Below are 25976 nucleotides of genomic sequence, written 5' to 3'. Positions count from 1 at the left end.
GGTCGGCTATATTTGCATACGGTAGAATATTTTCTTGGCCACCAGAAAAATAATGATTGGGATGGGCATTTAATATTAAAAATATTTTACTACAACCGACAGATAATTGGGACCGGTGGTCCTACTCTGTTTCTACTCTGATTTGGCATTGTGAAGTCACAGCAAACGTAAACGCCCAATAAAGTACACTATATCTTTTTCAGCCAGAGGCGACCACATGATTGCGTTATCTCAGAGTTTTTAAATCAAGAAATAAAAAAAAATAAAACCAACATGCACACAAGCTCAGAATAATAAGAATCATAATTTCTGCCATCTGAAGAAAGATTTCTTCATCATATCTTTCCCGCTATGAGTGTTTACTGTGTATAACAGTGAAAGGCTGGTGAAAGGCATTTGGCATGCAGATGCAGATGTTTACGTAACCCAAGGTCGTCCCTCAGAAAAACCTTTAAAAAGTCTTTGTTGGTACATTTTGAAAGAAGGAGATCTCAAGGGGTTTTAGGGGATGTGGTAGCACTCCAGCGCTCTGCTCTGCTCTGCTCCGCTAGCAGGCAAACATTGGACGAATGCTAATGCTCATCTCAGCATCTGTTGCTGCAGGACTTCAGATAAAAGCATGTGTGTGAGAGTGTGTGCGTGACCCTTTACGCTTGTGCATCGTGCCCCTTAAGAAGGTCACAGAGTACAGGTGGTGGCACAAGCTGGCACCGGCACCCAGCAGGGTTATACCCTCAATTTCACCTTCTCCATCACCCTTTTATCACGGCTGCACATACCTGTTTCCCCCCCTCTTTATTTCTACTCACGTCTCTCCTCCTCGTTGTTGTATTCGTACAACCTGCCCCCCCTCCGCCGCCTCCTTTCACTTTCCATATCCCATTAGTCTCCGACACTGTCTGCACTTCATCAGTTTGAGGTCAATTAATCCTCCGAAGGGCAGGCCCAGGGAGAGGGGAATTAACAGTGTGGTGTATGCTGACAAACGCACTAAATGCGGCCGGCGAACGCGCACCCAGAAACTCGGACGCACACAAAGTCCCCCGTTAACATAGCTTACAGGCGGCGAATGCACCGCAGGATAATAACGCTGGAATCTGTGCAACCGTCTCTTAAAAACCTTATAGTGCAGCTTAGCTGAATGTGTCTCCTTTCACATCAACAGAAAAAATGTTCAGTTCATTATTATGGCTGGATGGGGGACCTGAGCTTTTTTACCAAGTATATATATATATATATATATATACTGTATATTACTACTTGGAAAGTAAAGTTCAGCTAAAGGTTGTTATTTATTCTGAACCTGCATCGAGGGAACTGGTGCTTCAGCACGAAGACACAAGCAGTTTCTTATAATTAGAGTGTGAGGGGAAGTCTTGTATTTCTTCGTATCTCAACACCCTGACGGTTCACTCGTGGGCATTTATGTAGTTTTCTGGACAACGTTGGCGTAAACACGACAACGGTACACACTGGGTTTAAAGCTCAACCGGAAAACCCAGATTTCTTGTGTTTATTTTTTAAGACAAAGTCACCACAGCAGTCGATCTGTCACCAGGCTTCTTTTGTACCAGAGTTTTCACACAACTGAATGCTGGGAAAAGTGGTTTACAGGCTGAAAATGTAAAGATCACGAAAGGTAATGAAAGGATTGACAGCAAGATTCCCCGATGGGCCAATTGCCCCATCAATCAGTGGTTTACCAACATTTAAAGTTTAAAGCAGCACAATGTAACTTTCAGCTTTTGTTGAGTTTGGCGGCTCCTTTGGACAAAAGCGGTAGTGCTTTACCAGAAAGAACATTACATTTCCCATGAGCACCAGCGCGTACTGCCGGAAAACTCCTGTCCCCGCCGCGTGCATTTGTTTTCATAGTGAATGAAGACGGGACGGACTTTCAAAACTACTTTTCTGTTTTCATCGGTCGTTTGCAGGATGGATAGCGAAGAGGTAATGTATCTATTTTTGGCTAAACAATATAATATGACGATGTTGAAAATCACTAAGTTCAACTTGGTTTTATAAGTGAAGTCACCCCCGCCCCCCTGTGCTGTTTCAGCGAGATAATGTGCCCCAAATTACAAACGTTTTTTAGAGGGACTTCGTCATAAATTAGTAGTCCAACATACTTACTGACAAAATAAAAAAATACTTTATAACCTGTGAATAACTGAATGCCCATTCCTTATATTTTGCAGATCAGCCCTGCACAATTTTACAGTTCTCAGGAAAAATACTAGAACCCAAGACGAATCCCCTGTATGTGAAAACATTCTAATTTTGATTCTTATTGAACATAGAACTCTACATTTACATTTGTATCATAACAATTGTGTCTCTCTTGTCGGACATCTCTCCTCGTCTTTCAGCTCACGCCAGCGAGTGAACGCCGGGCCAATGTTTATTCTTGTCCGGGCATTTTTTATTTTTTATTTGATTATTTTTAATTTTTTATTTTTTTTGTCTGGGCATTTAGCTTTCCCGCTTTCTTTTTTTCGCCTCCTCCGATAAAACTTTTATTTTCTTCAGATTTTTCACTGCTTCGGCCATGATAACAGCTCCGCGTTTAGCTCAACACCAGTTCTGCTGAGCTCTGCGCTCCACACCCCGCCCAGCTTTCGTCTCGACTGCGAATCGGGAAGGAGGGGGAAGTGACGTATGCCGTAAAGCAGTCAAAGCCGGAGAGATTTGTAGTTTTTTAGTGTGGCAGGGTTCCTACCATGCTCCTCAAAGTTACATAGTGCCAGTGAAGGTGATACAGACCCCTCAGACCATGACAGAGGTTCATTAAACCTGTTGGAAGTTGATGTACCATCACAATGACTCTGGAAATATTATATTAAGGTGGAAAAGTTACATAGTGCTGCTTTAAACTGGACGTAAACACAGAGATGAAGTCAAGTTCTGATTATGTCGTGGCCTTTTTAACCGAACCAGAACTTCAGGGTCATGATAAATCAGGGTATTGAGGTGCAGCGTGATACGCAGGTGATGTGACATGTCTGGGGAATTTATATAGAGCAATACATTTATTTATAATATGGGGCGTTGCCTTTCTTTTCTTTTCCTTTATGCTTTACAGTATTTCATTCATTGATTGGCTGATTGGCTGGCAGCTTAGCTAGTTGCTCATAGGTATCATGCTACAAACTTTAACAAAGCAATCAGCAGCATTGGCCCATTTCTGTCATGGTGCCGCACAACGCAAAGAAAATCAAATCTCAAAACCACAGAAAACCTTCAGATGGAGTCACTGATCCTCCGTCACAGTTTGAGTCTCATGAAGTTCCAGTGAAAGTGAACGACCATCAAGGTGCCTGACCAAAATAAACAGGGTCTGAACTGCATGTTTTACAGGCTGCAGGTTGAACTTTGACCCTCAGATAAGCCCAGTGATTCTTCCATTTACTTAAACTTTCGTCATATATGATTTCTCGTGTATTTCTCGTGTCTTTGGGTCAAGGGAGGGTGAAGGGAGAAGATAAGGAATGAAGGGAGGAAAGAAGGAAGGAAGGGAGAAAAGAAGGAAGGAAAGAAGGAAGGAAGGAAGGAAACAAAGAAATAAGGAAAGAAAGAAAGAAAGAAGGAAGGAAGGAAAGAAAGAAGGAAGGAAGGAAGGGAGGGAGGGAGGAAAGAAGGAAGGAAGGGAGGAAAGAAGGAAGGAAGGGAGGAAAGAAGGAAGGAAGGGAGAAAAGAAGGAAGGAAGGGAGAAAAGAAGGAAGGAATGGAGAAAAGAAGGAAGGAAGGGAGGAAAGAAGGAAGGGAGAAAAGAAGGAAGGAAGGGAGGAAAGAAGGAAGGAAAGAAGGGAGGAAGGAAGGAAGGGCGGAAAGAAGGAAAGAAGGAAGGAAGGCAGGAAGGAAGGAAGGGAGAAAAGAAGGAATGAAAGAAGGAAGGAAGGGAGGAAAGAAGGAAGGAAGGGAGAAAAGAAGGAAGGAAGGAAGGAAGGAAGGAAGGAAGGAAGGAAGGAAGGAAGGAAGGAAGGAAGGAAGGAAGGAAGGAAGGAAGGGAGAAAAGAAGGAATGAAAGAAGGAAGGAAGGGAGGAAAGAAGGAAGGAAGGGAGAAAAGAAGGAAGGAAGGAAGGAAGGAAGGAAGGAAGGAAGGAAGGAAGGAAGGAAGGAAGGAAGGAAGGAAGGAAGGAAGGAAGGAAGGAAGGAAGGAAGGAAGGAAGGAAGGAAGGAAGGAAGGAAGGAAGGGAGGGAGGAAAGAAGGAAGGAAGGAAGGGAGGAAAGGAAGAAGGAAAGAAGGAAGGGAGAAGAATTGGGTCATTTGACCCGAAGACAGCACAAGGGTTAAGACGTTTTTCCACTATGGTTTATTCCAGATGCCTTCAATCCCAGATATGTCACCCCCACCTCTGGATGAGTGGCATTTTAAAACATTGCCCCGTATTTTAGATCTTCACAAAGCTTTTCCACAGTAATCCAGCGGTTAATCAGCGACTGATGAGAGACGGTTCTCGATCCCTCTGAGTGATCACAGTCGCGGTTGTCCAGTTTAGGCTTGTCCCTGTGCAATTCATGCTCTGGTATTTTTAATAATTTAATGATATTCTGACTGCTGGTGAAGAAATATACAGATTCCTCCCTATGTTTCTTTGAGGAACATTGATTTTTAATAAATATTTCAGTGATGAAATCCCGTCGTCTTTGCTTCACGAAAACTAGTTTTGTACCAAATCATGACCTGTTGACGACATCATCATTATAAATTTTTTTCCTTCACCTCCTCATTAGCTATAAACTGTCCCGTTACCACCAGGCCTGAAATGCAAACTTCATGCACAAGAACAACTAAAGTAAAGCTGGTGAGAAAAAGCATGAAACATCTTGACTTGCATTTTCCATATTGTTCCATCTTTCATCTTATTTGGGGTTGCACTTGCTTAAATCTATTTTCTTCTCATCCTGCTAACGCGTGAATGAGACCCGAGCTGCTTTTGGAGTTTCTTCTGAAGATGCCTTCAGACAAACCTGGATAAAACTCACGGATCACAGATGTTTTCTCTCCTCTTTCCTCCTTCGCGTTTGCTTTTCCCCCTTTGGTACGTGCCTCCTTGCTTGACTAATTTATTCCCTCCCTGAGTAAACATCCACTCTGCTAACAATCAGAGGGAAAGCCGAACAACGGGAGCTGAACCAACACGGCCCCGTCGGAATAGCAAGGAGCGCAGACTCCGGCAGAATGCTAAAGCTGAAGCTCCGGCGCCGGCGCCGGAGACAAAGGTGAGGCGGGCGCGGCGCTGGAGCTAATTCACTTCACACACTGTTTTTTCCAGGGTCAGACTTAATTAAAATCAAACAAAAGGTTCTGTTCAGCGTGTTAAAGTGAGTGAACCTGCTTTAAAGTTTAAATGAAAATCAATCTACCTGTGAGGGAGAAGTCTCAGCAATACAAAAAGCACATTTTACTGCAGCAGGCGATTTTTAAAAATCAATTCTGCCTTGTAGCCGCTAATACGGTAACGTCCAGTACTGGAGTTGAGGGGGGATGAGGGGGGATGAGGGGGGATGAGGGGGGGATGGCATCCCCCCCCCCCCCCCCCTGTAAAACTGCCATCCCCCCTTTCCATCCCTTATGTCATTTCATCAATGAAAGTGGTTTTACTGCTATTTCAACATTTAGAGTCATCACCAGAAAAATAACTTATTTGACAATTTTCACCTGTTTCAAGTAAAATTTCACTTGAAATAAGTAGAAAATTCTGCCAGTGGGACAAGATTTATCTTCTCATTACAAGCAAAAAAATCTTGTTCCACTGGCAGATTTTTCTACTTATTTTAAGTGAAAATCTACTTGAAACTGGTGAAAATTGTTGTTTTTTCCAATGATGAGTCTTGTTTTAAGTGTAATGAGATTTTTTTTATTAAAATGAGACATTTTAACTAGAAATAAGACAAATATTCTTGTTAGGATTTGGAGTTTTTGCAGTGATCCATTTTACATATTGATAAGTTAGTTAGTTAGTTAGTTAGTTAGTTAGTTAGTTAGTGATTTATTCCGAACATGCAAATGATATATAACGTAAATATGAACAAGTAAAACAGAAATAATAATACAAAATGGCCGATCAAGACAATTTTACAAAACAAAACAAAATAAAACAAAAAAACAGCATAAAACAAAAAAACAGCACAGTAATTTCACTTGCATGTCCGAAAAGGGGTGGGAAGAAGTATAACTTATTTAATCCCGCCCCTTCTCCATAAAATATTAACAATATTTATTTATGTCCTTCTTATTTTTACATTACTTAGTAAAAGTTCAGAAAACAGTTTTTTATTGTTGTGTTTTGATGTATTTGATGTAAGCCCAGTGGATATTTAAAGCTTACAGAAGGCTGCATTTAACTGCTGCTATGTCATTCCTGCAGTATTTCTGCAGGTGTTTTGGTCAGTGCTATTATTTGTAATATATTATATTATTTGTAATCAGCACAAATTATCTGTCCCCAGATGATAAAATCCACCATCCCCCCTGATTTGTTTTTACAACTCGAGTACTGGTAACGTCCACAGAAACAGCCGAGCGTAAACACATGTCCACAAAGAGACTGGCAGCGTGGACACTTAAATGCTGCTGCTTCCGTCTCTAATGACGATGATAAACAGCTTCAGACGGACGAGGCTGACTCTTACAAACGCCGGGACATCTGCTGCTGCGATAGCACGGGCAGCAGGCCGCAAGACATATAGGCGGCTCGAGCGCCACGAAGCCCAGATAGCGGATAACAAATCCTCTCAGTGCAGCGGCAGAAAGGAGAACATCAATCACGGCGACAGAGGGACTATTTCCACCCATGTTAACTCATTTTAGTGCAGAAAGGAGTGTTTTGGAAAGAGGAGGCCGGGCGTGCGCTCCATCTGCCTCCTCACATTCACACGTTCATTTATCACTACTTTCTAAACTAAAATATCATGAGTCCACCCAGGGCCAGGTGAGCCGTGCAAGATCAACAAACCTCATTGTGGAGTTATAACAAGTAAAATAGAGCAAATATGGACATCAACATGGCAATTTTAATCTGGGCGGCCTGTTTTATATTTGTTCATTGGGTTCATGTTGACGCTGTTTAGAATTGAAATAAAAACAAAATGTAATGATTTTATATTAATGTTTCATATTTTACTGACAACAGAACAAAGGAAACTTATAACACTGAAAGTAAAGATTTTAAAGCATATTGAAAAATGTTATCAATCTGAATTTGAGGCATTTTTGAAACATTTCTCAGAATCACATGTTCAACAAAAGCCTGGAAAAGTTTAGTGGTACAAAACAAGAACCAGGTGGAGGTTGGTGGAACGGTCAGAAAGATGGGCCAAGGTTTATGAAGCAGGGAAAAATGTTCAATTATTTCAGACTTATGTTTTTCAGCATTTCAAAGTCTTAAGTACTTACTATCACAGGATTGTGAGAATCTGGAGAAATCTTTGTGCGCAAGAACGAAAAATCAGTGTTGTTTGTCTGTAATCGTGGGTCTCTCCGAGATGATTGTGATATGGAAACCACTGAATGGGCTCAGAAACTCAAACATCCTTGACACAGCTGGCCGGGCCTTTCACAAATGTAGGGCTGGGCGATATATGGAGATTTTAATATATATCGATGTATTTTCAAACGTGATATGGTACGAGACAATATTGTTTATATCGATTTAAAAAATATATATATATATATATATATATATATATTTTTTTTTTAAATGATTTTGATATAGCTTATTTTGTGACAAATTGACTTGAATGTTTTATTTGAGATTTGCACAAATGTTTTGTTATTTGCACAACCTCAGTGGAAAAGTCTGCCTGTTACTGTCTACATTGTATTAATTGCACAGTGTATTTTAATTTAATTGTTATGCAGGAAAGGGATATTTGTTTTATTTTATTCAAGAAGCATTTTTATTCTATATATGCAGGAAGTTTATTTTTGTTTCATTTGTTTTATACATTTTGATATTGTGCAGACCTCTGTTAATAAAGGAACCTGTGTGACATTTGGCACGAGGCTTTGTATTAAAACTGACTGTTTTTTTAAGGGTTTGTCTCAGAAAAAAATGAAGCTAACAGAGATGCTATGCTATAATGCTTTGGGGGAAACCCCAATTATGGCACAAAAAAAATATCGATATATATCGAGTATCGCCATTCAGCTAGAAAATATCGAGATATGACTTTTGGTCCATATCGCCCAGTCCTACACAAATGCATGTTAAAGATTGATCAAGAGAAGAAGAAGCTATATGGAAAAGGGATCCAGCAATGAAGCAATCTTCTCTGAGCCAAAGCTGGTTTAAAACGGACTTCTGCCCTTTTTTTTGACCATCTGGAAAAGAAACATAATTTCTAAGATGCTGAGAAAGATTAGATCAACATATGCTCCTATCCAGACGACAAGTTTTTATGGTGAACCTTTGCATTTCTCAGCAAGACGAGGCTAAAATACATACTATGAAAAGTCATGAAGCATCATGAACTTAGGTGTTCACTGAAACACACAAAAAATAGAAGATTTAAGGTGGTTTTCAAATTAGCTTTATTTGGATCAAAAAGAAACTGCAGAGATCTCTTTGATAAGTTGGTTAACAGTGATGCTAAAACCTCACACGCTTCAATCCGGCCCGGTCGGGGGTGTATTCCTTATGTTGGCAGTGAAAGGGCTTCCCTACACGACTGGGCAGTGCATTGTGGGTTGTGATGTAGCACATAAGCAAACAAGGTAAAAGAACGGGATGCTAACGGAACACTTTAAACCGCAGTTGGGAATCATTTACACACTTTGTGGTTTGCTTAGAGCAGGGGTCGGCAACCCAAAATGTTGAAAGAGCCATATTGGACCAAAAACACAAAAAACAAATACATGTATGTATGGAGCCACAAAAAATGAAAAGTTTTGTATAAGCCTTAGAATAAAGGCAGCACATGCTGAATGTGTATCTATATTAGTTATAACTGGGGGAAGATTTTTTTTTCATTTTGCACTTTGCAAAAGTTGAAATGTTTAGATTGAAAACGGAAAAAAGAAAAAAAGGGAGAAAAAAAAGGAAAAAGAAGAAAAAAAAAGGAAAAAAAAAAAAGGTCAAACATTTTTGAAAAAGCTCCAGGAGCCACTAGGGCGGCGCTAAAGAGCCGCATGCGGCTCTAGAGCCGCGGGTTGATGACCCCTGGCTCGTCACTTCAGGCCTGTTGTGATGGAAACGTGACACTCTGCCAACAGTTATACTGAGTGATATAACTGTTAATATAACACTGACCGCCACCAACCGATTATGGTGGTTGACCTAAATTAATTGGGATCAAAATTCCACAATATGGGATCTTTAAAATGTTTATTTCCTCACTTTTAATATATGTGTTGTTGTATATCCTGCAATAAAACACGGGTTTATGAGCTTAAACAATGTGCATTTTATTCTTTTCATTTTTTTCTTTCTTTTAAATGAATGTGTGCATTAAAAAAAGAAAGGTGTGGTGTGGCAGGTAGGAAGGTCCCAGCATCCCTAGCTTTCTCTTAGCTTTAACATCTGAATTCGGACATTCAGCTGAACGCCCGTTTTCTGCAGAAATCAGCAGAAGGAGCTGGTCGCCACGGCGACCCTCGATGTAATATGGCGCCATATTGCCTTCAAGGGCAATATGGCGACTAACCCTGGTAGGTACTTTCCATTAAAGACTTGTGTAGATTAGGATAACCTTCCACAAATGTCGAGACTTATTACCTGCTTTTGTTGAGTTTAAGTATTTCTCCCTTCTCCATCTCAAAAGAACTGTTTCATGTTTCTAATCTATGAAATGGTCTCATGGACTCTCCAGGTGAACAGATGTAAGTAGTCCCATTTTTATGTTGTTGGAGTGCGGATGCTTTCCCAGATCCCTGTTTCTATGCATGGGAGGCTCCTCTTTGGAAAATGAGATGAACGACACATCTCAAGAGATTATCTTTCTCATATATTCAGGAGACGCCGTCACGCTTTTTTTGAAATTTGGGAAACGTAAGCTTTTAAACTGCACCTTAACTAATTTATTAATGAAAGGGGCTCCTGCAGTCTTGCAGGTTTCTTGTTCATCTCAGCAGCACATCACTCCCTTCCCTCCCCTCATCAATCCTCTCCTAATCCATATTCTACAGCCCCATCCATCCCCCTCTTGTAGCTCCCTTCTCCTTTCATTCTTCTCCCTCTAACAGCGGCACATGCCTGCATTCCATCATAATCCCAGTCGTTCATCATCGTCGTAGCTCAGCCTCTTACCTGCTTTCTTTTCTTCTCTCCTACATCTATTTCTTGCTCTCACACTGACATAAATGGCCAAGAAAGACAAGGAGACGAGTCCACAGAGCAAAAGCTTCTGCAGCAACGAGAAACGCATCAGTGCAGCAAAGACGTGCCTTCGGTTCTGAGTGAAAATGTGCAGACAGGTGCTCACGGAGAAAAGAGAAATACCTGCTGCAGAATCTTTTCTCCTCGCAGCTATGAAAACTTTCAGGACAAATGCCAAACTTTTCTAAGAAAGCTGCTTTCAAACTGGTCTCATACGACTTTCAAACTGGTCTGAAGCTGTCAACAAGTCTCAAACTGATCGCAAATCGATCTCAAACTTGTCTCAAACTGCTTTCAAACTGGTCTCAAACTGGTCTCAAGCTATTTTCAAACTGGTCTCAAACTTGTCTCAAACTGGTTTCAAACTGGTCTCAAACTGCTTTCAAACTTCTTTCAAACTGGTCTCAAACTGGTCTCAAGCTATTTTCAAACTGGTCTCAAACTTGTCTCAAACTGGTTTCAAACTGGTCTCAAACTGCTTTCAAACTGCTTTCAAACTGGTCTCAAACTGGTCTCAAGCTATTTTCAAACTGGTCTCAAACTTGTCTCAAACAAGTCTCAAACTGGTTTCAAACTGGCCTCAACCTTCTTTCAAACTGGTCTCCAACAAGTCTCAAACTGGTTTCAAACTGGCCTCAACCTTCTTTCAAACTGGTCTCCAACAAGTCTCAAACTGGTTTCAAACTGGCGTCAAACTTCTTTCAAACTGGTCTCCAACAAATCTCAAACTGGTTCCATACTGGTCTCAAACTGCTTTCAAACTGGTCTCAAGCTGTCAACAAGTCTCAAACTGCATTCAAACTGGTCTCAAACTGGTTTCAAACTGGTCTAAAGCTATTTTCAAACTGGTCTCACACTTGTCTCAAACTGGTTTCAAACTGGTCTCCAACAAGTCTCAAACTGGTTTCAAACTGGTCTCAAACTGCTTTCAAAGTGGTTTCAAACTGGCTCAAACTTCTTTCAAACTGGTCTCCAACAATTCTCAAACTGATTTCAAACTGGCCTCCAAGGCTACGTTCACACTGCAGTTCCCAAGTGACCCAAATCCGATTTTTTGCTCATATGTGACTCAGATCTGATTTGTTTATGACAGTGTGAACAGCACAAGTCACATGGAATCTGATCTTTTCAAATCAGATTCAGGTCGCTTCCATATGTGGTTCTAAATCGGATACAGGTCTGATGTTTTGCAATGCGACCTCAGTGTGAACAGCCAGGTCGGAATTAATGTGACTTTGACGTCACACGCAGAGCCCCGAGCCGCGGGGGAGAAACACGGGAGACGGCGGGGGTCCCTCCGGGCCGCCTCCGCCTCTCCTCCTCCCCTCCCCACCGCTCACCTCTTTATACGACCTCAGATCAGACGAGACAACCCGCTGAATTTAAGCATATTACTAAATAAAGAAGCTAAGGATTCAAATCAGCGAAGCGGTCGTGGTCGCATAACCTGCCCGTTTTACAACGAGCTGGACCGTGTGTTAGGTGATAAACCAGCTGAACGCCGGAGAGCAGAGCTGACACTCCGGGGAGCGGAGCTAGAGCCCTGCTATAGCGGGACTGATTTCTTCATCCCGCTCCCGCTGCATTTCTGACCATTACCCGCACCCGCAACGTGTGTTTTCCACTCCCACCCGCGCCCGCAGTGTTTACATTTGCTCCTGCCCGCACCCGCAAAACTCTGAGAATTCATGTCCGCACAATGATAGAGATGCAAGAGAAACGTCCTTGACAAATCTATCTGATTTAATGTTAACATGATAATTGTGGAGCTTGATGGATAATTGGCAGTTCATAGGCACCTGTTGGATGCAAATCCATCATTGTCATCATCACACGCCTCTGCGGATGCGGGTCAGTTCAGGGCCGCGATGCGTTCACACTCGAGTCGGATATAGGACACATTTTAAAAGATAATGTGAACAGCCACACAAAAAAATTGGAATTGAGCATTAAGGACTGCAGTGTGAACGTAGCCCAACTGGTTTCAAACTCGTCTCAAACTTCTTACAAACTGGTCTCCAACTGGTTTCAAACTGGTCTCAAACTGGTGTCTTACCTTCTTCTGGTCCCTCCATCTCCGGCCCAGCTTGGCCTCCAGGCGGTTGGCGGCCGTCGCCCACTGCTGAGAGAGGCGGCGGATCCGGCGCTTCATGAAGCTGAGGGACTCCTTCCCTCCCCCGACCTGGTCCAGCAGGACAGACAGGTCTGTGCGGAAGGCGGCCTGGAAAAGTGGAAGGAGAAGTTCAACCATGGAAAACGTCACAGCAGCTTGAAATCCTGAATGTTTCCAGCTTTTCAGTTACAATATAGAGAATTCAAATGTAAAAACACACGCTGCTGCTCACATGTACGTAGACTTTTGTTTGCACTGTCTACTGTACTGTATTACTGCTCTGGTAATGTCTTGAAAAGAGGTCGTACCATGTAAACGCTGAGACGTTCTTGTAACCTATAAAGAGTTTATAAGCCTTATTTTATGTCACGGCTGCATTGTATTTTGTGTAAACAGATATAAATTGATTTTTAGGCGACTAAACTAATGCAATCTTTATATTCAGTAACAGAGAGGCAGATGCATTTGGTTTCAACAATAATTGTGACCTTGTTCGCTTGGCAGCTTCAGCTTCCCGTGTCACCGTGCATTTCTAAATAACGCCATAAACAGTCCAGACTTCTCTCTGCAGAAAACAGCCACGGCTCAGAGCTGCTCGGGTGAAATAGACGCCGAGCACCGGATCCATAAATCCCCTTTTTAGGTCACAGGGAAAGAAATGAGACATCGGTCTTCATCTACGCTGACATTCTGCTTTGCTTTCTGAAAATTTCTCTGTTAACTCGCTTATTGTGCGAGAAACAGAAGGACAAGCTGAGAGCGTGGGCGCGCAGATGCAATGAGCATGAAGAAATCTTTTAAAACTTTAAACATTCATGATTTTTCTGCCGTTCCCAAAAGCGGTAAAAGGCTGAGCGGGGCGAGTGAAACTGGCAACGGTGCCGCCTCATTCAGTACTCAGCAATCAGCCCAGACATTAAAGGGGACACATGGTAACGATGAAATAAGGGGGTGAAAGCAAACGTTTGGAGAGTCGACCAAGTCAAAAAGTTTTAAACGGGGCATGAAGTTCAAGCCTGAAAGTCGGTCAAACTTCAGTTCCGAGTCCGACAACTTTCCTATTTCAGCTTAGCTCACGCTAACCCAGCCAGTCGTCAGATGTGTCAAAAGTATTCACATTCATTACTCAGGTAGAAGTATAGATACTAGAGTTTAAAAATACTCCTGTAGAAGTTGAAGTATCAACTCAAGTTTTTTATACAAGTAAAAGTATAAAAGTACTGGTTTCAAAACTACTTAAAGTATAAAAGTAAAAGTAAAGTAAGGGGGAAAAAAGCCATTAAGGACAAAAGCCATTGAAAATGAATGTATCTTAGTATAATGCAAATATATTAAAGAACCATATATGTGTACTATTGAGCATTAACATGTGTTTCAGAGAGCAGAAGATATGATGACTAGTTACCTATAAGTATTGTAATGGTGCAAAAAGTCAAACTTCAGAGGCATGTTATCATTTATCCTAACCTTTATTGGAATGTACATCCAAGTTTAGTTGCAGGAATCTGAGGGAACGGATGTAAGAACAAAACTGGACAAGAACATCTGAAACAACCACAACCAAATAGTTTTTTTTTAAAGGCCGAAATGAAATAGAGTAACGAGTCTGTTTTTAAAATGTAAGGAGTAAAAAGTACAGATAATTGCGTAAAAATTAAGGACTAAAAGTAAAAAGTTGTCGGAAAAATAATTACTCCAGTGAAGTATAGATAACCAAAATTTCTACTTAAGTAAGGTAACAAAGTATTTGTACTTCGTTACTTGACACCTCTGCCAGTCGGTGACCTTCGACCCCCAGGCAAAGGCTGCCAGCCAGAATCCAGGTAGAATCCAGGCAGCAGCCAGTTGCAGCAAATCCATTACAGTAATCCCTCGCTATAATGCGCTTCACCTTTCACGGTCTCGCTGTTTTGCGGATTTGCATTGTGCATCGTGTTCTGCATTCTGATTGGCTAGTATAGTATAGTAATAGTCTCCGCGCATCTTCACTTCCTGTGTCAATAACATTGGTCGCTTAGCAACAATTCTGAGAACGGCCAATGAGCTTCAGCAGCAGCTCAAGAACGGGACCCTTTGATGAATCGTTCATTACAGTCTCAGATATAATCCATGGTGGCATGTCGGTTTATAAGTTGCAGCAGCCAGACTCATTACCAACAGGAGAGAACATATCACACCAATTTTAAAATCCCTTCACTGGCTCCCAGTCCGTTTTAGAGTGGATTTTAACATTTTAATTATTACTTTTAAGGCTCGTATGGGGCTAGCTCCTGATTCCATAGCTGACCTCCTGACCTCATACGAGCCTGAACGCACCCTGAGATCCTCTGGTGGGTCATTCCTGGCCATTCCTTGGTCTAACTTAAAGACCAAGGGTGACCGGGCCTTTTCTGTTTTAGCCCCTCGCTGATAGAATGAGCTGCCGGAGGAGATCAGGGTAGCACATTGTCTTCTTTTAAGTCACTTTTAAAAACTCACTATTTTAAACTTGCGTTTAACTGACTGTATTATTTTTCTGTTTTTATTATCTCTCAATTGTGTCTTATCTTAATATTGTACTAATTGTTTGTTCCCTGTTTTTAATTGCATGTAAAGCACTTTGTGACTTGTTTTTGAAAAGCGCTTTATAAATAAAGGTATTATTATTATTATAAGAATCTTTTTGACCAGGAGGAAAAAAGAGCGACAACAACGACCCATAACTTTGTTCTTCTCTTAAAAAAACACACCTGCACCGCAGGCTTTAGAAGAAAAAGACGCTACAGAGCGAGTCGGGATGCAGCGGCATCAGAAGAGCAGGGAAATACGCGAGAGTCACAATTTGTCCTACTGTACTTTTCATATTTCATTTTCTCCTGTTCAAATCCAATTACTCGGGTTGCGGTGGGGCAATTTGAAGCCTTGTATAATAATTGTTAAAAAAAAAGGTTGCTACTTCGCAGATTTCACCTATCACGGGTTCTTTTTGGAACTTAACCCTCACGAAGAACGAGGGATTACTGTATATCAAGTAGCACAACAAGCATTACTGCCCTAAAAGTGAGAATGGTTCTTGTTTTTTAGCTTTTAACCTACAGGTCACATGTCAAAGTCATCAAAAATGCAAAGCTGTAAAGACCGCTGGCTGTGATAGTAAACGCTACGCATTGTTGCACGTTATCGTCATGCTGGCAGGTCAGATGTATTTTAAACCGCTGACGGCTAAACCAATAGCTGGATAGTTACAGAGCAGCATCCCGTTGCCCTTTGCTCTAGCCCAGGGGTCGGCAACCCGCGGCTCTAGAGCTGCATGCGGCTCTTTAGCGCCGCCCTAGTGGCTCCTGGAGCTTTTTCAAAAATGTTTGACCCTTTTTTCCTTTTTTGCTTTTTTCCTTTTTAATCTCGACATTTCGACTTGACATTTTGACTTTTTCCACGACATTTCGACTTTTTTCTCAAAATTTTGACTTTTTTCTAGACATTTTGACTTTTTCTCAACATTTTGACTTTTTTCTCAACATTTCGACTTTTTTCTCGACATTTCGACTTTTTTCTCGAAATTTCGACTTTTTTCCTCAAGATTGTCCTTTTATCTCGAAGTGCATAATGAAAAATATATTATATTATAACTAATATAGAAACATGCAGCATGTGTTGCCTTCATTCTTCATTCTAAGGCTTATACAAGACTTTTCATTTTTTGCGGCTCCAGACATATTTGTTTTTTGTGTTTTTGGTCCAATATGGCTCTTTCAACATGTTGGGTTGCCGACCCCTGATCTAGCCTTTCACATCTGGGCGGAGGTTGGCCCCACAAAAAATACTCATGAATCAAAACAAAGACCCTGCCGGTCTCCGTATTTCCAGCCAACAACCCACAGGGCCAAATGCATCCAATGCTAACATTGTGATGCCAGAGACTCCAGGTCACCCTCAGATGTCGCTTGCCCGTGTCCAGGCTGATTTTTGCATCAGTAGGACCGAGTCAATACCACCTGGGTGGTCATGATGTTTGGATGATCGATGCATCGCTGGACAGAAAGATCTTTCGCGTGGCTAAATCCATAACACATTAACAGATTTTCCCACAGGAAGCACGCTCTTGATCAATAACAAAGAATGGGTCAATGTATGACTGTAACAAAATAACTGACAAGATCAGTGGCCGTCAAAGGAGCAATAAAAATAGCTTTTCCTTTTTTAAAAGTCATTGAGGTGACGGATGTTTTACGGACCCTGCGAGTGATTAACATTAGCCGTGTTTTTTACTTAGGTGGAAAAAAGGGTGTTGGAATGCACTTTGACCTTAAGCTCAATGAGGAGGAAAGACAACGCCAGAGGATAATGACGAGGAGGATCCGGCCTGCATTAATTAACGGGGAGAGAACCGGCTCCGGCGAAGGTTAACAATTATGTAGTCATGGGGGCAGACGGCTCACCCTCATGATACTCACCGGCCTCTTCGGGGCAAAAACAATGCTCCTCTCGCCGCTTTAATTGGTTCTGTGGGCATGTAATGGTCCATTCTAGTCTTTTCTATTCTAGTTTAGTCTATTCTATTAACCCCTGAGGGAAGCCTACACGGCTCCAGTCAGGAATAACAGGCCGATGCCTCTGAAGCCGCACCGCCGCCGCGGCACACTTTAGGTTTTCAAGGTTGCAGCTGAATAAACAAGAGTCCTCCTTTGAACAGACAAAACTGAAGCAGACATGTTTGATCCCAATGTGGACCCCCGTGGCGCAACAACACAACCATCTCAACACTATGGAGCGAAAATCAGCTCAAAACATTTGTGAGTGTGTACTAATATATTTGTGCGTATTATTAGATTTCTGCGTGTGTAACTTGCTCAAAGTTACGGACAAAACGATAATTACAATTTCAAAAATCCTCCTCCAAACACAAATCATTAAATACGTATTCACAAATCGCCTGATACTTTAAGGAATGAGAAGCTGCTGACTGCATCAGTTAGGGTTAAATTTCTGGTTACCAGCTGAAACATCACCATCGATGCTGTTAATATCCAATGAGAAGCTCATTCAAATCCAGGTGGGGAATTATTCGTTTTTTGGACAGGCCATGTATATAAGAAAGTATAAAACATATTTTCTGCACTATAAGGCTGTAAGGTTTTAGAGATGGTAACCCTTACAGGCAGGACGAAACCTTGCGGGATTCAGGTGTAGAGCGAGCAATGACATGACATGAGACCAGCAGGGATTTTCCAGAACTCTTTTTCTTTACTTGTTGCACAAAGTCACACTTTCCTACATGGAGCAGGGCAAACAAAGCACAGGCTTACAGGTGCCGCAGATCCTGGCAGCCAAGGTGAAGCCCAACTTGACGCCCCTCTCTCTCGCCCCCCACTTGTTCTCACACCTGGCCTATCTACTAACGGCCTCTACCATTTCCCACACACACCCAACTAAGTTTAAATATGTTAACCAATAAATCCTGCAAATAATATTTACACAAACAATCTACAAATGCATACTGCATAACACAGATTAAACAAAATACATAATAAACTGAATAAATGTCCAACAGAAGCTAAATTCAACAAAACCCTCTACTTCCTCCCCTCTCTGGTCCTGGTCTACTTGGTACAGCCCAACCAGGTAGTCAATTGACACAGCTGTATCCCATCAATTGGAGTTCTGTTGCTGCATGCTCATGTATGCACCCATGAGAACACGCCCACCCGGAAGTCGACCTCAAAGAGAGAGTGGTTAGTAGGGTCACCAAAATAAAAATACAAAAAACAACAACAAAAAAGAACTTCCTATATTAAACAGTTTTTCCAACTGAACACATATGTGTTTAAGAGTGTGTTGATCACCTTAGTGAGGGGGATGATTTCCAGCTCCCTCACAAAGGCGCAACTAAAAGCCTTTAATTTTCTCAAAAACTGGCATTGCGCCTTATAATGCAGTGCGCCTTATATATCATCATTACGGTCATTTCTGTTACTGTAGTCAGGGGGATTGTGGGTAATGTAGTTGGTGTTGCCAAAGTTACAGCGCTAAAACCGCCAGGAATCGTCACAGACGTTCAACACAACAGCAGCGACGCCGACTTGCATAATGGCGACTGACAAGACGGAGCCGGGACTATTGGATGCTGCACTCGCCCAGCTGTTCTGTTCCGACACATGAAAAAGAAGATTTCGAGGGATTCGGGGATGAACTGGAAAAGTTCCCCTCCGCGTTTGTTTTGGGAGTGAGACGTTTTCATTTAGCTGGTTTTCATTTTGTTAATAAAGTTTGACTTACAGTACTTCTTGGTTTGTTATTTTTGCATTTGCTGTAGCATTTTGTAGCATTTCCTGTTGCGCAGCTCCATCAGGTTGATACGTAACTCAACCCCAGCCGCTATAGTACGGTTTCTTAACGTATATTACGTGTGCCTTATAAGGCAGTGTTGGGGTCGCCCATATGCCCATGTGAACTCTGAACTTATAAATGTATATGAACATTTTGTGAATGTGTAGATTCAACTTTGAAACTGCTCAGCTGAAAATCGGCTGTAATGTGCCTCCAAAAATGGCCGCCTTGCCATTAACTACAACCCCCAGCATGCCTTGTGTGGGGGGGATGTCGCCTACAAGCGGCGCGCATCCAATCGCAACGAGGCACCGATGACGTCACCGCAGCGCGCGTAGGATCAAAACGCTGCGCTGCTCGTTCATCTTCCTCTTTTTCCTTCATTCAACTGGCGGGTCAGCACGTCTTTCTGGCTCCGGGCCAAAGGGACCACGACCTTCCCCCCCCAAAGGGAGGGAGAAGAGGAGAGGTCTGCAGCGTGGTCTGGCCGGAGGATCAGCGAGGACCCGCGGCGCAGACAGCGGCGCTGCATCTCTCTCTCCTTTTCCTCTCTCTTCCGATCAGCCTCTCTTCCTGAACAGCAGGACCTTTGGCTCCGGGCCAAGGTCCCATCTTCCTTTCTCCCCCCGGCTGGGGGGAGGTGTAAGGCCCCCCCCATCGGATCGGGCCGCTCCGTTGGACCTGCAGCCCGTTGAAGCCGCAGTGCGCGGAGCCGCTCCCATCAACTCTTGGTCTCAACTTTTCATCCGGAGCCCCGACTCCTGCTTCACGTGTCCCCGCTCCCTGGGAGCTGGAAAGGGGGGGGAAGCCGCTTCGAAGCTCGGCCCCGGCCCAGGGTGAGACCCCATTTCCTCCAACTTCTCTCTCCGTCTGAGTTTCTCTGAAAGGACCTGTGGACAGCCTGCCCCGCGCAGAACCGAGACGCATCCCGCCGCCCGTCCCGGGGCCACGCGCTCACTCAGCCCGACGGGCACCCGCCCTCTGAAGAAGTGGACCGGCCTAATAATAATTATTAATAATATTCATTAATAGCCTTCGATAACTGATCAGCTTAGCTACCTGAGTTGCACAACAGCAGTGCACCTTACTGTATGAAAAGGGTTTTAAAATGGGTCATTTATTGAAGGTGCGCCTTATAATACGATGCACCTTATGGTGTGGAAAATACGGTATACTAAAAACAATTTAAAAAAAATTATGAATAACTGAGGAAGTCAAAACTGGGGTGGTGGCAGGTCTGTTTACTCAACCTTGGTTTTGTTGGTCCGAAGGAACCTTGTGCGTTGGTCCTAAGCAACTTTATAAACCTCAGCTGTGCTGCCATGTCATTTGTTTAGACAGTGGATGATTTTTCTAAGCAACCTTTATGAACACTCCATACTTTTTGTGCCCCAGACTTTAACACACTAAACGTAAATTAAAATTATCTGTGAATAATCCTTCTAATTCCAGAATCAAAGACTCCAGAATGATGTGACGCTTTTTTTTTATTTTCTAAGACCATTGCTGATGTCTTCTCTCCTTGGCATTGTGTTAACAAAACCAAGAAACTCCAGACCAACAAACTGCCAAGACTCTTCTCTTATTAATAAAAAAAAAAACCCTCGCTGATGATCAAGTAATCATGTCCATTGATTATCTGATTACCCTCTTGAGGTAATCAGTTCAGATGTTCTCTGATTTTCATGCCCTGCTTCTGCAGTTTGAATCAGTTTGTTAAATTAATTACCGTATTATCCGGCGTGACACGTCACGCACTGCTGTGATTTCATTTGTCTCATGTTTCGACATGGGAAGAAGCGGATGATTTTCTTCTCGTGTCATTTGTGTCACAGTCTTTGTTGTCGTGACTGTGAGTGACGTGTGATGCTCATGACGACCTTCACGAGTGGCTTCTGGTTGTGTTGCAGCGTGACCTTTACTAACCAGGACCCCCGGCTGTGTGCCGGACATACTATATACGGTCCTGTACAAGAACTACAACATCCCTGCAAAATTTAATTGCAGAAAAGAAGCGAGAGATATAGCAGTTTCCATGGTAACAGTCTTTTTTCTCCATACAGTCTCTTCATTTTGATCAATATCGTCGCCGTTAGGTCATTATTTCAGTTTCAGAGGCTCGTGTAACATACTATTCTGAACATTTCATCCTTACCTGTCGCTTGGGAGGCTTGGTCTGTTGTGGAGTCTGGGTGGGGGCGCCGGTCTGGTTCCTCCAGGCCAGCGGGGGGCAGAACCACTCCACCTCACTCAGGTAGATGAGAAAGGAGCAATCGGAGCCATCGACGCCGTAGAAGGCATAGCAGGGGTCTGACGTCCACCGCGCTCGCATCCACTGGACCATGGAAAGAGTAAACGTGTGAATCTCACAAAAATCATCCAAATACACAAACAAATGACAGTTTATGACAGATGACTGTCCACCAGGTGGTAGGGACACTATAGAGCAGGAATTTGACTGAAAAATGAGCTGAATTATTCAGCTTTGAGGTCACCATTTATAGCAGAAGCAGTACCGCCTCTGACCACATGGAGCAGCATATCACAAGAAGGTTCATAAAAGACAATATTATATAATATAAACAAAACAAAACATTAAACTGAACTCACATTAATATGGAAGAGTATTAGGGCCATGCAGGAGAAAAAATATTTGAGGGGAACATTTTTTTTATTGTACACTTAGAGAAAAAAGTCTAAATGTCGAGATTAATGTTGAAATACAATTTGATAAAAAAGTCTAAATGTCGAGATTAATGTTGAAATACAATTTCGAGAAAAAAGTCTAAATGTCGAGAATAATGTTGAAATACAATTTTGAGAAAAAAGTCTAAATGTCAAGATTAATGTTGAAATACAATTTCGAGAAAAAAGTCTAAATGTCGAGATTAATGTTGAAATACAATTTCAAGAATAAAGTCGAAATTTCGTGAATAAAGTCAAAATTTCCCCTTTTTTCTCAACATTTCAACTTTTTTCTCGAAATTGTACTTCAACATTATTCTCAACATTTAGACTTTTTTCCTGACATTTAGACTTTTTTCTCGACATTTAGACTTTTTTCTCCAAGTGCATAATGAAAAAAAAATCATCCTCCTATAAAATATTATTTTTATTTTTCTTCTGCCGGGCCCTAATACTCTAGCTACATTAAAGTTTTGGCTGAATGTTTACGTTTTTTTTTGTTTAGTTTTTTGGACTGGTGTAGTATTGTGAGTGGATCTGTTGTCCATATGCCCCCATGTGGTCAGACCTGGCACTGCTGCTTACTCTTTTAAGCTACTAATCATCTGTGCTTTATCGGGCCCCAACAGCATTAAAACAGATTTGAGATTCCAAGTAATACATGCACCCCAAAGCCTCACTGGCTGGAGTGCAAAGATGGTGTCAATTATTAAGAAAAAAAGAAGAGGGGAGGGGGTGAAATGGCAAGGGATGTTGCATGGCTCAGAAAGAACTCACATCCACTTTTCCAGGACACTCTGGGAAGCGGCTCTCTCTTGGCACTTCACACTGGCTCGATGTTCCATCTCTCACTGCTGAAAAGAGACAAAATTAGCTAAATATTATCTTCAGACGTCAAACATTTTTTAGTGGTTGGAAACCTTCCAGCGGAGGAACCCCGACAGGCTGAGATCCTCTAGTGTTCAGTGTCGCTACTTTACTTACTTAAGTAAACATAATATACCATTTGAGCATAGTAGGACTTTTTATCAGAGAAATATAACCTCCAACAAACAACATGTGACGTTTGTTAAGCACAAATAAAGTGCTGAAAAAACAGAAGAGATCGTCATAGACTTCAGGAGGAACCTTACGTGTCAAGTCTCCCGTTTTGGCCGTATTTTACCCCTATTTCCCGCCGTCCTCCCGTATCATTATTTTCCTGTAAATGTCCCGTTTTATAATATAATAATTTTTAATAAGTATTCCTGTGTCTCCCCAAACTGAATTCTTACTGGCCTTGTGAGAATTGCCCCCTGCTGTAGCCTGGGAGCAGTTGTCTCGAGGTTAGTGCCGACAACGGGAACAAACTCCGAACAACAAATAGGAGAGATGGATGGATGTAACGAAAGAGAAGATATTTCTGCCAAAAGAGAAAAAGACTTGGTGCAAATACTGTATCTCTAAAAATGGGATGGTGAGTTTACTTTCCAACAGAGGATCAGGGCGGGGCACAGACTTGTAACTGTGATTTTAGTGTCTCTCACGGGGGAAGGAACGATGTCCGTCAGCCGCACCTGCGCGGCGCCAGAGAGACACATGAGTGAAAATGTAAATGTTTCACTTGAAGACAATCAATGTGTATATAATGTAAAATGAAAATATTTAAAATAAATAAACGTGCTTTAATTAAGGCCCGAGTACTGACAGTGTGAAGGCCCTATTGTATCTGTAGGAATTTTTCCCGTTTTTGTTATCCTCGTTTTTCTTCCGACGAAAGGAGGGCCTTTTTGCCCCCCCTAAACGTGCCCCAAAAGTCACCAAATTTTGGACGCAAGCCAGACCTGGCGATAAATTTGATATTTCATGGTTTGCATTAATGGGCGTGGCCTAATGGCTCAACAGCGCCCCCTAGAAAACTTTGTGCCTCAAGCCCCACAATAAGATTTGACGTACATGCACGGAAATCGGTACACACCTGTATCATGTCGCACCTTAAAGAAAAGTCTCTTGGCGCCATGGCCAACACTGAACAGGAAGTCGGCCATTTTGAATTAATCGTGTCATTTTGGCAAAATTTATGCCATTTCTTCGGCAGTTAATGCGGCCCGAAAAGCACGCCCCCCCCTTCATCTGATTGGTCCATATTTTTGAATATTTTTTTGAATTGTTTGACATAGAGAGTCGTGGGTGGTGTCATCGGACTCGGTTTTGACTCCTTCACCTTAATTGGTGCAAATTAGCCCCGCCCCTTCTTCTGATTGGTTGATATCTTATAGTTCCTACTTTCTGCCATAACTCTTGAATGGTTTGATATAGAGAGTCGTGGGTGGTGTCATCCACTAAATGTCCAGGCCTGAAGAATCTACACACATGGGAGTGTCCACAGCATTTCAGGGTCAAAGATCGGCCTGTCAGATTCTGAGCACATAATTGTAGTTTGTAAGTGGTTGACAGGTAGTTATTTTAGATTTTTTGTAAACCTGTATTAAAATGTAACCTTTGGTTGGGCTGGTGGGACAGTGGTTGGCGGAAAAGTTCCCTTATTTTTAAATCCAAAACTTTACAGGTATGGACTGAACCGACACTACACTGTGGTCGAACAGGAAAACATTCAAATGCATCATGCAGTAATTCCCAGAAGTAATACCTGATGTATTATGATGTCTGATTACTATGAACCTAACGGGTCGAGAGTTTGATTGGTTCTAATTGATGTGACTAAGTTATATGTGATTAATATTTTTATCTATGTACTGGAAGAAGCCAGTGTGATCTTTACGGTGTTGGAGGCCATTCCCTCCAGCATCCCTGGACCTCTGGACCTCTGGACCTCTGGTCTGATGTTCTGATCGTTCTGGTTTACAGTCACACAGACCGACCCAATTCGTTTTCTTTTACCATTTTTACTACTTCCACCGGAGGAAATACCACTAAATAAAACATTCTGTCTCCCCCTCAGCGTCCAGAAGTACATCAGCTTCACAATCGGTGAATCTTTTCTTCTTTTATGGTGTTTTCCATTGTTAGGTGGATAAAATGTGAACGGTGTCTCGTATTTCTGCTCATTTGCATCCTTATTAACGGGAGGAGAGCGAGCGGTCCAAACGGTACGGTGAATTCCACGCCGTTTGGGATGAATCAAGGAGATGTGCGAAGGAACAAGCGTGTGCACGAATTCATATGTCTGAAATTGAATTTTCCAGATTTAGGCCGTCTGTTAGTATGAAAGCTCCTGCGAGGCTCCTGCTCCTGGTCAGCAGTATTCGGCTGCAACCTGCCGTCTTAAATCCTATAAAACAGTTAGTGGGTACTTAATATTGCACGTGATTTTTTTATTTATTTGAGCCTCATATTTGTTAAATAAAGAATAATAATAATAACTAGACAAGATGATTTTTTATGTTTTAATAAAACCTTTTTTTATGGACCGAAAGAAGGGTAATAATCTTTTAACGGCCATAAACAGCAGATTAAAAGGCAGACTGACTTTGCCTGAGTGACATTTAACGCTTTTATTTTACTCTCAGTCGCTGCGTCTTTATTGCTTCTTTGCTTCCGTATCAGTTGACCGCTTCGCTGGCTTCGCTCACTTCCATCAGCTGGTGTAAAAATGAAAACGACTCCAGCAGCAATCAGTTACTGTGATTTTATCCATCAGCTCATTAAGCCGCACATGGCCCCTGACAGAGCTTCCTTTAAATTACATTTCCCCTCCTTTAAATCAATTAATTTATACTCGATGCTCTTTGACCCAGAGCCAATTATCTCTCGCATTAACAGCTTTTTGCAAAACGCCGGCTAACTTTTTAAACCAACTTTCACTTCACAGAGATCCTCGTTAAAGAGACGCCGCCGCGTCGGGAACCACCGCCATGTCGCGGCGTCGGGTCTCGGACGGATTGTGGCCTCTTTTTGACGGCTGAATACTCGACTACATCGACCCGATGACTGACAGGTGACCGGACACAAGCCCACATCACCACCCGTCCTCCACCGTGCTCCACACATGCTTGGTCGTCTGTAGGACATTGTTAAAGAAGTCTTATAGCTTGTTGAGTTGCAACTAGTCTTGTTTTTGTCAGCCTGTTTCAATTTTAGTTTGAGTCTAGTCTTTGGGTCAAGCTATCATTTTAGTTTTTATTAGTTTTAGTCATGTTCAATTCCTTTTAGTCTGAGCATTTTAGTCTTATTTTAGTCAGAATGGTCCAGGACCATTTTAGTCTCATTTTAGTCGAAGATTGTATCTAGCCCGGGGGTCGGCAACCTTTAGCGCCGCCCTAGTGGCTCCCTGGAGCTTTTTCAAAAATGTTTGACATTTTTTTCTTTTTTTCTCTCTTTTTTTACTCTTTTTTTCCTTTTTTTCTTCCTTTTTCCTTCCCTTTTTAATCTCGACATTTTTACTTTTTTCTCGACATTTCGACTTTTTTTTCAACATTTCGACTTTTTTCTTGACATTTCGACTTTTTACTCAAGATTTTACTTCAACATTAATCTTGACATTTCTACTTTTTTCTCAACATTTCGACTTTTTTCTAGAAATTTTGACTTTTTTCTTGAAATTTTGACTTTC

At 42.1% G+C, this 25976-nt stretch overlaps 1 protein-coding gene across 1 annotated transcript in view; it reads right to left on the bottom strand.

Annotated features, from left to right (window-relative positions):
- Window positions 1-25976, bottom strand: part of LOC133456470 (alpha-1,6-mannosylglycoprotein 6-beta-N-acetylglucosaminyltransferase B-like) — a 293267-nt gene that overhangs the window by 134344 nt on the left and 132947 nt on the right. The window contains 3 exon segments of the mRNA XM_061734986.1: window positions 12377-12541; window positions 20895-21074; window positions 22202-22278. Of these exon segments, the coding sequence (XP_061590970.1) occupies window positions 12377-12541; window positions 20895-21074; window positions 22202-22278 (422 nt within the window).

Source organism: Cololabis saira, chromosome 1, assembly GCF_033807715.1.
Source record: "Cololabis saira isolate AMF1-May2022 chromosome 1, fColSai1.1, whole genome shotgun sequence".
NCBI classification, from domain to species: domain Eukaryota; kingdom Metazoa; phylum Chordata; class Actinopteri; order Beloniformes; family Belonidae; genus Cololabis; species Cololabis saira.
The sequence above is the reverse complement of the archived record's forward strand: the minus strand, read 5'-3'. Positions and strand labels throughout refer to the sequence as shown.